A 13553-nucleotide genomic window follows, 5' to 3' on the forward strand; every position below is an offset into this window, starting at 1 on the left:
ATGCCATAAATCAAAAATTGGTAACCAGTTGGCTGCAGATTGTAATTTCATGTAATAATTGTTTGATTTTATGTCCTAAAATAAGAATCACAAGTTAAATTTCAATGAAAATCCAATATGGCTTCTTATTAAGCATTTGCATTTTAATTTCAAAGAGAACTTTATGATCTTTTGATGTTTGATGGTACCCAAAACTGAAATGTAAAAAAATCCAACTGAAATATCTGTGTAACAGCCAATACATCTGTTCTTTTGGTAAAGTTAATATTTGTTTTAAAAACAATAGTCCATCATGAAAACAGAGTTAGTTGGGTTGGTTAGAAGTACAACATATACAAACATCACCGTTTCAGTTGATATTTAGATCTGTTTATTTTATAACATATTCTGGAACAGTCGAGCAATGTTGGTGGATATTGTATGATTTCAATTACAAATCATTGTAATTAAAAAAATAAAATAAACAAAAAACACTAAATCCAATTTTAATAAATATTTTGATGCTGAATAGTGTTGATAAACAAAGTAAACAAAAATATTAATTGTGTATTAATTTATACAAGTACAAAACTACAGTATGGCTCCAAATACAGCAAGGTTATTGGTAGCAAACAAATAAGAATTTAAATGTCACACACCAGCTAAAGGATAGCATCAGTATGGTAGTGCCATGTTTGTAAATACAATACGTGAACTCAAATGGTGGAATGACATGCACACAAGGGTGTATTTCACACAGGAAGTTTAACACGTGCTGAACCTGAGTTTATTGAAAATATTGAGTTTTTGTTACAAGAATGCACATTGGGGGCTGAGGGATCATTCAAGATATCGAAATTAAGCAAATACTGGTATCTTGGGATCAATACTTCACACCTCCACCAATTTGTTGTTATTGTTACTATTATTTTATCATAACTGTTATTATTGCTATTGTTGTAAATATCATTGGTGTCACAATGATATTTAGTGACTAGGGACATTATAACTTTAATAGATGGGTACTACAATGATTATTGTATAAAATATGTGACTATTGTTATTATTGTAATTATTGATATCTGACCTATATAATATGTATAGCCATGGGATTTTGTTATATTTGGACACAAAAGAGGAGCTAGGTGTAAAATGTAATTAATAGGGAAGTTGAAGGGGTAGGGAAAATAAGCGTCTGCTTCTTACTACCCCTTTTTGAACATGTTATGTTAATGTTATTTTTGTTGTTGAGTCATTGTTTTTGGCCTGTTTTTTTTTTTTTATAATGTTCGAAATAAAGTTTTCATTCATTCATTCATTCATTCATTCATTTCCTTTAAACGCCACTTCTATATGTAAAGAGTGCAGTCTTTCTCCCTCTCACCCAGAGCCCTGCCTGCCAGGCAGAAGAGAGGGCCAAATTTAAGTGTGCACCCTTATCAGAAACTAAATATGACAAAGGCAAACGGGAAGCACAACAGGTGTGGACTTCATTTTTCAACAACAGAAAATGACAATGCCAGATGTCATTCGTGTAGTAAAGTGGTCTGCTACTGTTAAAACATTACACGAACACAATAAAGGAGTTCACTTTACATAGAGACATTGCTGCAACCAAAAATGTAAACATGTTACTGTTCTTGAACTAAAAACTGTAAATCCAATGTGACTATGGCAACAGAGCAGGAAGTTTCTTTTGTTATATATCGGATTTTTTGCTTTGACACTCCTGACTTTTAAATTGTACCAGTCGTAGAAAAGTATTTTATTTTTTATACTGTGAAAGGTTTTATAGAGTCTATTGTTAACATTATTGGCACTTACTGACTTTATTTTCAGTATATTGCGCAATCGAAGGCATAGTTGACATGTGGCCATTGCTCGGGCAACCCTGGTGCATGAATTAGCCGCATCATTGCATAAGACGCAGGGTTGAAATCTTGTTGCGGCATATGGTCCGAATTTAATGGTATTCAATGATCATAACATTTTCTGGCAATGGCTCATTATTGATCAATACTTAATACGATATTTTTACTTGGATCAGAATGATACTCGCCCACCCCTTTTTATGCAGAATTCATGGCATGAAATGAAAACAGAAGGACAAGAAAGAAAGGAAAAAAGAACAGCAGCCGTTTTTGTTTTTGACAAAATATAACATATGTCTGCAAAACTACCCTTTGCAACGATACATAAACATCAACGGTCAGAGAAAAATGCCATCATTATTTTTCAGAAAGTATTTTTTTCCCAAAAGTCTTCAATATACCTCCTTAGGTGGTGCTGGTGTACCTAATAAAGTGACAGAGTGTCACGATGACGTCCGGAAATATGATGTTAACTTGGTCGTCTTTGTGCTAAACGCACCTAAATAATGAAGTCATCCTTCAAAAATCAAATGACGTGCAGGGAACATATGCACTTTGCAGCCACTTGTATTGTACTTTTAAATGATTTTAATGACGAGCGAGGGGCCGGAAGAACAAGAAAGTGACAATGAGATTGATAGTAGCGTTGCTCCTTTCTTGTGTGCCGGCTTGACAGTAACTGTCGTTTGTACAGGAACAAGCGTGCCCCCGCGCCGCCAGCTACATGACAATGATAAGAAAGAACACTCCAGTAGGTTGAAGAGTAAAAAAAAAAAAATCACAACATTCAGGGGCTTGAGCACCTTCTGGGATAATTCCATAATTCGGCAAAGTAATTATAAGTAGGAAAAAAAAATGTATGGTCAATCACACTCCTTACAAAAGATGACGATAATGCCCTGCTCAAGCTTTTTACCCTGTTGAGTCAATTGGCTAGGTCCCATTTTTGTTGTAAAGAGACCACATCTTATTTTATGGTAATTTTGTTTGCTTTGTTTCTTTTTTTTCTGCCCATAATGCAAGGTCCCAATAAAGTTAGCGATGAGGTGAAGAAAAAGTGATGACAACGATCAAGCTGTTGGAAAGAACAATAAATGGTTATATATTTTTGTTTTATTATTTTCCTGGTTTGGTACTTTTAATTAAAAAAAAATGGTTATTTCATAATTCGCTTTAGACTGCCGTTATAAATAACGCAAGATTTGTAGTACAGTGGCCCCTTGTCAGTGGCCAATCCAGCTACAAATAATTGAGATACAAAATGTCTCTTGAGCAAAAATATTGCCTGACATACAAGTAAAAATAGAACTCCAAATTTGCAGACACTACCGCTAGACTCGGAATCAGCTCTTCTCAGTTCGCATTTACGTTTTCCCACCTCATTCACCTGATCCTGCGACTTGCGTTGTTTTTGTTTTTTATTGGATCACATACATAATAATAACAGTCTCTCGTGCTCCCTCACTCCTCCACCAATATGCGTACACCTCCAAAGACAAACGGCGACTTCCTCTATGTTAGGTACTCATAATAAACTCATTTTATTTCGTTAATATAATTTAATTTATGTTAAAAAAACTCTTTAAATGTGTTTTATAGTGATAAGGAATACGCATTTTATGGCTATTTAGGGTCAACGTTTACTATTTTAGGAGTCCTGGAACGGATTAATTGTTATTTTAGCTTTTTCTTAAGGGGAAAATTTGTTCGGAATACAAGAAATTCTGGTTACAAGTTCGGTCCGAGAACAAATTAATCTCTTATGAAGAGGGGCCGCTGCATTTGGTAACACTGAATAACCATTGTATTCATCGGTCACATTGAGGGAGAAACAAGTTTCAAGTGCAAACAGGGACTCTTCCATTAAAAGTACAGCTGTCTGCTTTTTGCTGACAACACTGCACCCCAACCTCTCCACCCACCTTTTTTTCCCTCCCTGACATCAAACACAACCTCAGACCCGCTTCCCTAATGTACATGCTATTTTTAACTAAGCGTTTCTAATAAGCTGCTGGGAAGCTGTAAATTTTTCATATGCAAGCACATATTTCCTTTGTGAAAACACAGAAACACACTTATTTAGTGATTAGCGGCTGACAGAGGGGAGGAAAGGAAGCCAAGCGCGCCCGTATCGAATTGCACGCCTTTCAAAAAAGGCAGAATCCTAATGCGAGCCGTCGTCTCCACCAGGTACGGGTGAATTATTAATCGGCTGGCTCATTTTAATGCTTTTTAAGTGCTTTATTTTGATGTGCTAAAACATACTTTTAGCCATATTCAGTCAGGCATGCATATCATTAGTGCTCCCATCAAAGCAGAGTGTCACCCTTTCAAGGAGCACAAACAACTCAGCCTCATTTAAAATAGAAAGTTCGGATATCAAAGACGTTTTACAAAGACCGGGCTTCAAACGCTGATGAAGTTTTTCCTTTTCTTTGGGTTATTTTCCGACACTTTACTAAAAAACAAAAAAAGAGGTATGCAAAAAAGGTCTCTTTTTGAGCTGTTAACCTAACGAGTGTAAATCAAAACATGCTGCAAAGTCACAAAAACAAAAAGTGACAAGTGGCTACCCATGCCACTGTGATCAGAAGTCCACTGTCTGCTTTTTTCTTCCGTTATTTCTTTATCTTATGCCTTTAGCAATAACTATTGTGAGGCACTTCTTGGTCAAATGTTTTGACCCCACAACACCAACAGGGATTAAAGATGGAAGAAATTGTCATGTTTGTTGAACAAAAAAGAGCATTTGGAAGGGGGTAGAAAGATCGATCTAAACATTGACATTATCGATACCAAGCAATCACTTGTATTGGATCGATACTCTTGTCCTGGGATCGACACTTCGTCCATACACCAATTTTCTCTAAACGCCACTGATATATGTATATAGTGCAGCCCTTCTCTATCTCACCTTTCTCCCTCAGCCACTCTCCTAAGTTCATGCCTCTTTGTAAAACTGACAGGCACACTTTTGGCAGCTCTCCCTACCTGGCTTGCAGTTACATATTGCCTGCCAGGCAGAAGAGAGGGCCATATCTACGTGCACACCCTTTTTCAGAAGCTAAATATGTCAGAAATAAAGGAGAAGCGCAGCAAGGGGTGTACTTGTTTGTTCAAAAACAAAAGAGGACAATGACAGGTTGTGATTTGTGTGGTAAAATGGTCCGCTAATGTGGCAAATTTACATAAACACATGGAAAAAAACAAAGAGGTCAATTTGTTACTGTTCCGTAACATAAACCTGTAAATGAGTTGTCACTGTGGCAACAGAGCCAAAGGAGCTTGTTTGTTATATTGCTGATATTTTCGTTTGTCTCTCTTGACTGTTTACTCTATAACAGTTCCCCAGGTCGATACTACCATCTATTTATTTAAAATTGGGTCAATATTAAAATTCCAAGTATAGCTGAACCCTAGGATTTGGTTCAACTTCTTTGTCCCAGATAACAGGTCAACAATCAAATCTATTTCATGAGTAAATGCTATTTTTAAAATTGTAAGAAGTCTATTTGAATCTTTTGGCCTTAAAAATAGCCATACAGTATATAAGTTACATTTTTTTAGGAAAAATTTTCATTTTGGGGTACAGTGCAGGCCTGTTCTAGACTAATGGGTCCAGGTCTGTGAGTTCTCTTTGAACACTGCTTCCATGTTACGAACAGAAATGGACTTTGGCCTACATCGGGCATGTCAAACGTAAGGCCTGCAGGGTGCATCCGGCCCATTGGACACTTTAATTCGGGCTGCCGTAAATTTCCGGCTATGTCAAGTCATAGCTCATTTCTATCAAAAAGTTACGATTTTTAAAAAAATAAATATAATACAAATGCTTCTTCCCGCCGCTAGAAGGCAGTAAAGATGTAAAACAGCTGATGTTCTTTCTGGTGTCATGTTAAAGACACTACTCTCAGCTTCAGCAGGCCCAGCCTAGTAGTTTGATCCGATCTTATTGCCCGTTTACTGACAAAACTTTTTTCAAAGCAATAGTACAATAAGACAAGTATTATATTTGTTTATAGCTCCCTTTTGAGTTTGTGCTGGCACCGACATTTTTTTTTTTTTTTTACCAATCTGGATCACTTGAGAACAGAAAGTGTGGATGCGCCCGCCCAAGCCAAACTGAATTTGACATGCCGATGTAGATGTTATGGAAAACTGCATTTCCCTTCTGGTTCTGTCCTACAGAAACCATATATTTTTCAATTATCAAACATTTTTGAAAATCGCCAGGGACCCACTAACAAGCGGCAAAGACCCTCATGTGGCTCTAGAGTAGGTTAAGCAGGTGGAGAGGTCCAGCTTTGATGGCAAATGCAAGCATATTCCTCCTTTTAGCCGATCAGAATGCAGAACAGCATGCACAATAAAAATCCACAAAGTAGTGAAACCACTTTAAATAAACAGTGAAACAACAATGGATTACAATATATTTCTTGACCTACTGATATTTTAATACATGTGTATATGAAAGTTCATGCATTTTTGATCATGTTTTTCTTTTGATGAATTGAGTTGTTTTTTTACCGGTGGCGCTAAATAATAAAAACCGCGATAAGTTAAACGCAATACAGCAAGGAATTACTCCAGTTAAATTTAAAAGATCCAATATTGGATGTCTAAAATGTAAAAACTACACACACTTAGAACTGAATTTGCGCTCAAGTCAACTACAGTACAATAAATAAGCTGTGACGCACAAAATTCACTCTCTAAACAGCAACTTGCTCTAAGCAGAGTGTGCGATCTTGCATGTTCTTGTGTGTCGTTTGCGTAAAAGGGGGGCGGTGCCAAACACACACGTGTTACAACTCGCATTAACAGCACCCTCGCGCTCTGCCCCGAAAGAACCAGCAGCGTTTGCAATGTTTTGTAAATGTTGCACAAAAGGCCCTTCTGTGCTACGCTGTCCAGGTACCCCCATCTGCCCCCCAACCTGAACGTGTGTGTCTGGGAAATATAGGCCTTACCTGTCCCTTTGGTGAGCTCCTTCTCCCCCCCACTTTGTCTGTCTTTGGTTTGGTCCTCCTGGTCTGTGGTGGTCTCACCGGCAGCCTCCACATCCTCACTCAGCTCTCCTGAAGGGGGAGGGAGGACGGCAAATGTAAATCACCAAGCCATCAGAATGGGTGAAAGCACTTAAAGGGACGGCGGCGTTTTGTTTCTATAGGAGCCGGCAACAATTACATTTGCTGACACGCGCTTGCGGGGCGCGCAAACAAAGACAATGTGATCTGCTGCCTGCTTTTGCACTTCTGCCTCCATTGGCAAAGATCGAAGACAAAATACACCCCCCAAAAAAAAAAAAAAAATCTCTATAAAGCTCATGTGCCAAACTCATGGCCCGGGGCCTAACGTGGCCCGGCACACCTCTTTTTGTGGCCCACAAGGGCTTAAAATGTCTGAGCGTCTAAAAATCAAAGAGCAAATCAAGCCATTTTGACAAATCCTCAAATCATCAACAGCAATGAAAATCACTGGAAGAGAAGATTTAAATCCTGCAACATAAAGCATGTGATTTTGAGCAATGTGCTCATCTCAATGATTTAATCATTACATGAATACAAATGTAGCAGCGAGCAAAAATACAAACCAAAACAGTGAGCCAGTTTTTATTATTATTCATCCAGTATCAACCATCAACATGATATCTACCGGAAATCATTTTGTCACGCGAAGCTATTGACGTGACTTGTCGCCTTCGATCGGCGCCGGGTTTTTAGACCCAACTGCTGTGTTGGGAGTCATTAGGTGACCAAACCCCCCAATTCCAACCCTTAATGCCGAGGGCCAAGCAGGGAGGCGCCCTACCATCTAGGCTACCGAGCTGGTAGTGGCTCAACAGGTGATTTCTCAACTCAGAAATTTCAAGATATCTGTAAATGAAGACCCTGTTGAGTTCTACTATCAACTACCATCGAGAGATAAGAGACAATCATCTGTTTTGCTACAAGTTTCCAACCGATTAGAGAAGCATGCTATTTTGAAGCAAGGACCAAAATGAAAGGGTCAAAAAGTCAAACGTTATTTGTTCATTTTGTGGTGTGATGTTTAGTGCAACGTGATTGAAAATGAAAAATCAACCAGAAAATACCAAATACTAAATTTGAGGGTCAAAACAGTGATTTAACAAAAAAAACTACATTTCCCACAATGGTTGTAAACTGCAATACCTGCAAATTGACAGTGTAGTGTGCAGTATTCCCCATATCAAAGCCAATGGCTGGAATTGAGGAAAAAACAAGAAGAATGGTCTTTATTCTCATTGTAAAAACTAAATTGGAGGGCCTCTCTTTCCAGTGTAAGTAAAACAAATTCAAAAGGTGTCGGTGATTTGGTCTTATCTGTTATATTTATTTTTTAATATATATGTATAGTGTAGTTTAAATGTAGTTTTTCACTGCAACAACGGACCGACAAAATTGCTTATCAAAAGCGTTGGCAACTAATTTCAGTATCGTTTCATTGTGTTACTCCATTCTCGCGCCACTCAGTACGTTAATACAGTGCAAATACAAGTGGGGCGGCAGTGGCCCTTAATGAAAATAAGTACAAAGAGTGTGAATTTATTCATTTACTATTTTAGTTTTAGGTCCATCTATTTTCTCTTATATAAATAAAATCCAACATACATTTTTCATCAGCTGCAAACGATACATCATCCAATCCCTACATGTATAGAGAAAAATGCATTAATATTTAAAACCCCTTTCACTTTATTTTAAGGCAGAAATTCCCTGCAACCATCTTAAAAGCCTCCGCTCGATATATCAGACCATTTAGGTTGCGTCAAAGTCCAATAGTACAATGGATATCCAATAATGACGTTTGTAAGTAACAACAAAGGGGAAAGATAGTGAAAACGGATAATAAAAAGACCATCAATCACCTTTATTTCCCTCCAGTGGCCCTTGAACATCCCCATGGCCTGTAAAGTTTGTTTAAAAGTAGCGGGACGCCGCACGCAACCGCATTGATCCGACAACAGTAAACTAGGCCGCCTAGTCAATAGGCCTTATCAGTTATTACACAAGTCAGCTAATTCTCAGCAAATGTGCTTAAATGCTCTTTAGGAAATGCTTTCACGCTCCGGTCCCGACGCTACGCGCTATCGACGTATTGACGACGTTACAAGAGCCGTGCTGAAATATCCTGTTCAAGTATTCAGCCCCGCAGGCATCACGTGGCCGGCTCGACCCGGATCGCCACATGACAACCCACAGCCAAAACCGCTATTATGATGCTACATTATGCCCGACTTTGCCGTCTACACCGGCGGGGGTCCGACACTACGAGCCCAGCCCGCTTGAACTTTCCCGTGCGTTTCGATTGCTGGCTCAGACATGACAATTCTAGGCAATTATGTGTTACAACATAAACATCACAGGTAAAAACAGCAAGATTTTTAAGTGTTGAGGTAGGAAATAACCATTTTAGGAATTAAATGGACGTTGATTAAATTAGATGTCGGATCCCACTACGAAAATCCTTTCACTAGAAGTCTTTAACACAGGGGTGGGCAACTTTTTGGAGTGATTGGGTTCAAAAATTTGGCCAAGGGGTTGATCCAGGAGACTGATCCAAATGTTTCATAAATCAGTAAATATACAATTAGTCATCTACATGTTATATTTTATTTAAAATAGATTAGTATTATTTTTAATACAATCACAATTAAAGCAGGATAATATACTGTTAATGTTAAGTCCTTGTTTTAAGGAATTCGTTTGATATTTACTTTTGTAGTATTACTGTAGTTGTATATTTTTTGTATTTCTGCCTTCGGACTTTTGTTGTAGTTCTGTAGTATTTTTGTAGTATTACTGCAGTTTTATTTTGAAGTTTTTCCATAATATTTTTTTTTTTTTTTTTTAAGTATTTCTGTATTGTTTTGTAGTATTCGCATGGTAAATTTTGTCTAGTATATCTGTAGTATTATTTACAGTATTTTGTAGTATTACAGTGGTTTCATATTTGTAGTATATCTGTTCATTTTTTTGGCTTCACGGAATGTTTCCATCGTTTACAGTTTGTCTTCACAATGTGAGCATTCCATTAAGGCAAACTAAAACGACAGCGATTTAGATTTTTATCGAATCACAGTGTCAGTATGTGTGTGTTTAAAGGGACAGTGAGTATTTGACCACTAGATGATGCTGTCATGCAACTGAAAGCGATTGGTGAAAAACACAAGAAAGAAAACAAACTACAGGGACTAAAAGTGACCAAAAAGCACTTTTCCTGATCATTTTCTGCCCAGCTTTTCGGAAGGTTACTACCTTAGCAGCACAACGGTAGACAATGATGTCCACTCTCTCTAGGTGAGGTTTTCGTTATGTCAAATACATAGACATTTCCAAACCTTCCTTATAAAACAGTTCTGTGCTGGTTTCCTTATAATGTGGTTCTTCCCCATACAGAGAGACAGATCTTAAAAATGCTGCCATAATAAAACATCCTGACTATTACCTGAATTTGGATACTGCAGAGTCGCTCAGGTGCCGAGATTACAAAATAATCCCCGGGTACATTTTATAAATTGGGGTGGGCTGTGCCTTTTTTCCATAGTGACACTTGTAGCCAGCTTAATTCTCCACCTCAACATTATTTTAGGCTTTGCACACGTTATGATCTGCTTCAGCTTTGCAATGATAGACAGCTAATGCTTTTTCGTTTCCCTTTAGACTTTGCATCAAGCTCTGATTTCACCACGGGTCACAACGCAACGCTAGAAGCAGTTTTTAGTTCATGCTGTATGCCAAATGACGAGCACAAAAAATATGATGGGTAATGTTAGAATAAACTTTGTCGAGGGATTTTTTTTTCCATAAAGAACCAACACCAACAAACATTCAGGGTTTGTACACTTTTTTGTGGCCAAATTCAAGCTTTTTTTAAGCCCTTTCAGAGCAAATTTTTCAGTTTTTGGCTCATTGGTCTTAATACCGGTCCTCTGGTGTGTGACGCGTAGGGGGTGAAGGCGCTTTACATGACAATGCCATACAAACTAATGATAGCGGCTGTTAATCATGAGGGAAAATGAAATGCAACGGCAAAGCGGAACCACCATAGGAGGCGTTTTGGCATCATTTTTAAGCAGAGTGGATTGATTTTTCTTTGTTTAACCCCTTAAGTTTCCTGTACAATTTGCCTTAAATACCAATCCAAGACGTACCTTAAGTAAATTGAATGCTGTTCTTGAATTGCTTGGAGAATATGGACGGTCTTCCTCTCTTTTGAAAGTTAAGACTTTAAAGTTTTGTCCCAAAATGAAATAGTCACTGCAAGTGCTACCAACGTTGAGTAGTCTGAGTTAGAATACACAGAAATTTAAGGATTTTATCCTCACCTGAATTTTTTGCAACTAAATGCCTGCAGATGAGTGTAGCATGGGTATGCTGCAAAACACTAGAGAGAATAGCTTGAAGCCTTACCTGGCACCTTGTCAAATTTGATTACAATCTGAAAAACTAAACATTGTGTTTTACACCTTTTTCGAACTGTACTTTTAGACGTTTTTAAAAGTGGCCATTTGGACACGACCACTTAACCAGACTAAAAGCTTTGCAATTTTGTATTTTACTTTGGTCCTTTTCAGACATTGGGAAAGAGTAGTAAACTTTTGAATTCTCTTTTCAGAAGACAAATCAACAATTTTGCATTTGCTCGCAATAACGGTGCGTAAAAATTAATCAAAAATTACTTTGCTTTGTTTCAGTGGTGAGAATATTTTGGAATTGTCAACATATTTTGAATCCCAAGAGTTGCAGCTTTCCAATGATATGTGGCATGACATATTTCAGTGACAGGTGACATCGTTCAGACAAATAGTTGATTATTAAAAGTCCAGTGGCAGGCTGTTGGAACGTTGATGGGTTAATGTCTATCGAGTCAGACTGCCGGGAAATATACCAATAATTTTAAGCTTTTACAAGCACTTCACCTAAAATTCAAGCACTTTTTAAACCTTATAAACACAACATTGAAACTAAAGAATTTCCAAAGTATTCAAGCACCCGCAAGTCCAGTGTTAATTCCATTCTAGAACCAACCCTGTGTCCAAACTAATCCTCAACTCCAGTTCACCCGAAATAATTAAAGGAATGCAAGTCCATAATTAACAAAAGGTCAAAAGTGGCCTCGAATACAAAACGTATTCGAGCTTGACGACGAGCCAGACAGCGACACTTAAAGCGATGGCAGCGGGCCATTCGTAACCCAAATTCGGGATATGCATAGAGCAATAGCCCCAAGCTTGTCTCGTAATTAATTGTCTTCATTAACCGTCCTAATACAACTAAATGAAGCACTTCCATTAATCTAATCATGCAGGCTGAATAAACTCATGCCTGACACACAGATTACACTCATTTGTTCCAAGCAGACTAGATCAGATTTGCCCTGCCACTCATTCAGTGGGGACAGTGCACAGGCACACAATCATGCACACACTGTACTAGGGCTACGATGATAAATCAATATTGTAGACACAAATGAACATTAGAAATAGTTGACAATGAAATTCAGAGAGGGATTTTCTACATTAAGTTAATCTTTGCTGAGAGTCGTGCCTGTGCAATAGCCAAGAGCATAAACAAACACACAGAAATGGCCTGGTTAACATCACATCCACCTACCAAAACTTCTTAAGTTTAGAAGCCTGGATACGGCCAATAAAAAGACCAATTGCGATGTTTATAAAGCGGACTTTGAGTATCATGCCGGTAGATGGGTTACACACGAACATTCAAGGAGCATGTCGGAAAGTTAATTGATACACCGTCTGATTTGCTTTGGTAAGATTCGAGTAACTTTCAAGGCAATACAGGGTGTAGAATGCACCAGTCCTCTTGGGTGCAACCCTTAGGGGGCGATGATCCTTTGGAGGACAATACCATACAGACTAATGCCAGCAGTGGTTAATCACGAGGGAAGAAAAAAAAATGCAACGTCAAAGCAAAGGCACCAGAACGCAGTGTCGACATCATTTTTAAGTAAACTGTTGAGATACATAGCAACAATTTCAAGCATTTACAAGCAGTTCACCTATAATTCAAGCACTTATCAATCCTTGATAACAACTTTAAAAATTCAAGCATTTTCAAGAATTTACAAGCACCCATATGAACTTGGTAAATACATTTTAATGTATTTGCTAAAAATTGACAGAGGTTTATTTATAGATCTATGTCCCTACTGACTGGGTACAGTGTCTAATTAGTTTATAGTGTGCATATTTATTTTTTGCACGAATCTGAAATATGTTAAATAAAAGATATATTTTCTATTGTACCTATTTTTCTTGTGTTTATTATCATTTGCCAAGTAATTAAATCAACTTTATTCTTAATTGGAGAAAAAAAAAATCATCAAATTTAAGATTTCATTAGTCAGTGTCTCAATATAGTTGTTAGTTGATGCCCTACACACTACACATCAGACATCTAGGAGCTTTCCAAGCTCGTGTGACAGCGGTGAGTGCAGGGGCTTAATCAGGCCCATAGGTGTCACTCTTTACATGCCAGGAGAACACACACTAATGAGGTGCACAGAGGGGGAGGTGGGGGACAGAGAGGGAGGGAAGGGGGCAGCAAAAAAGAGAGAAGAGAGAGAGAGAGAGAAAGAGAGAGAGAGAAAGTGCATGAGTGAGGGGTGGGGGAAAAGACAGAAGAGGTGTTGTGAGATGACAAAAGCAGATGCTAT

General features: G+C 38.0%; 1 protein-coding gene across 1 annotated transcript in view; it reads right to left on the reverse strand.

The window, feature by feature from the left end:
• zfhx3b (zinc finger homeobox 3b) overlaps positions 1-13553 on the reverse strand; it is a 190107-nt gene that overhangs the window by 20920 nt on the left and 155634 nt on the right. The window contains exon 6 of the mRNA XM_088334472.1: positions 6821-6928. Within this exon, the coding sequence (XP_088190598.1) occupies positions 6821-6928 (108 nt within the window). The remainder of the gene's footprint in view (positions 1-6820; positions 6929-13553) is intronic.

The sequence above is a fragment of the Urocampus carinirostris genome, chromosome 4 (genome assembly GCF_059441175.1).
Source record: "Urocampus carinirostris isolate Australia breed hairy pipefish chromosome 4, RoL_Ucar_1.0, whole genome shotgun sequence".
Lineage (NCBI taxonomy): Eukaryota > Metazoa > Chordata > Actinopteri > Syngnathiformes > Syngnathidae > Urocampus > Urocampus carinirostris.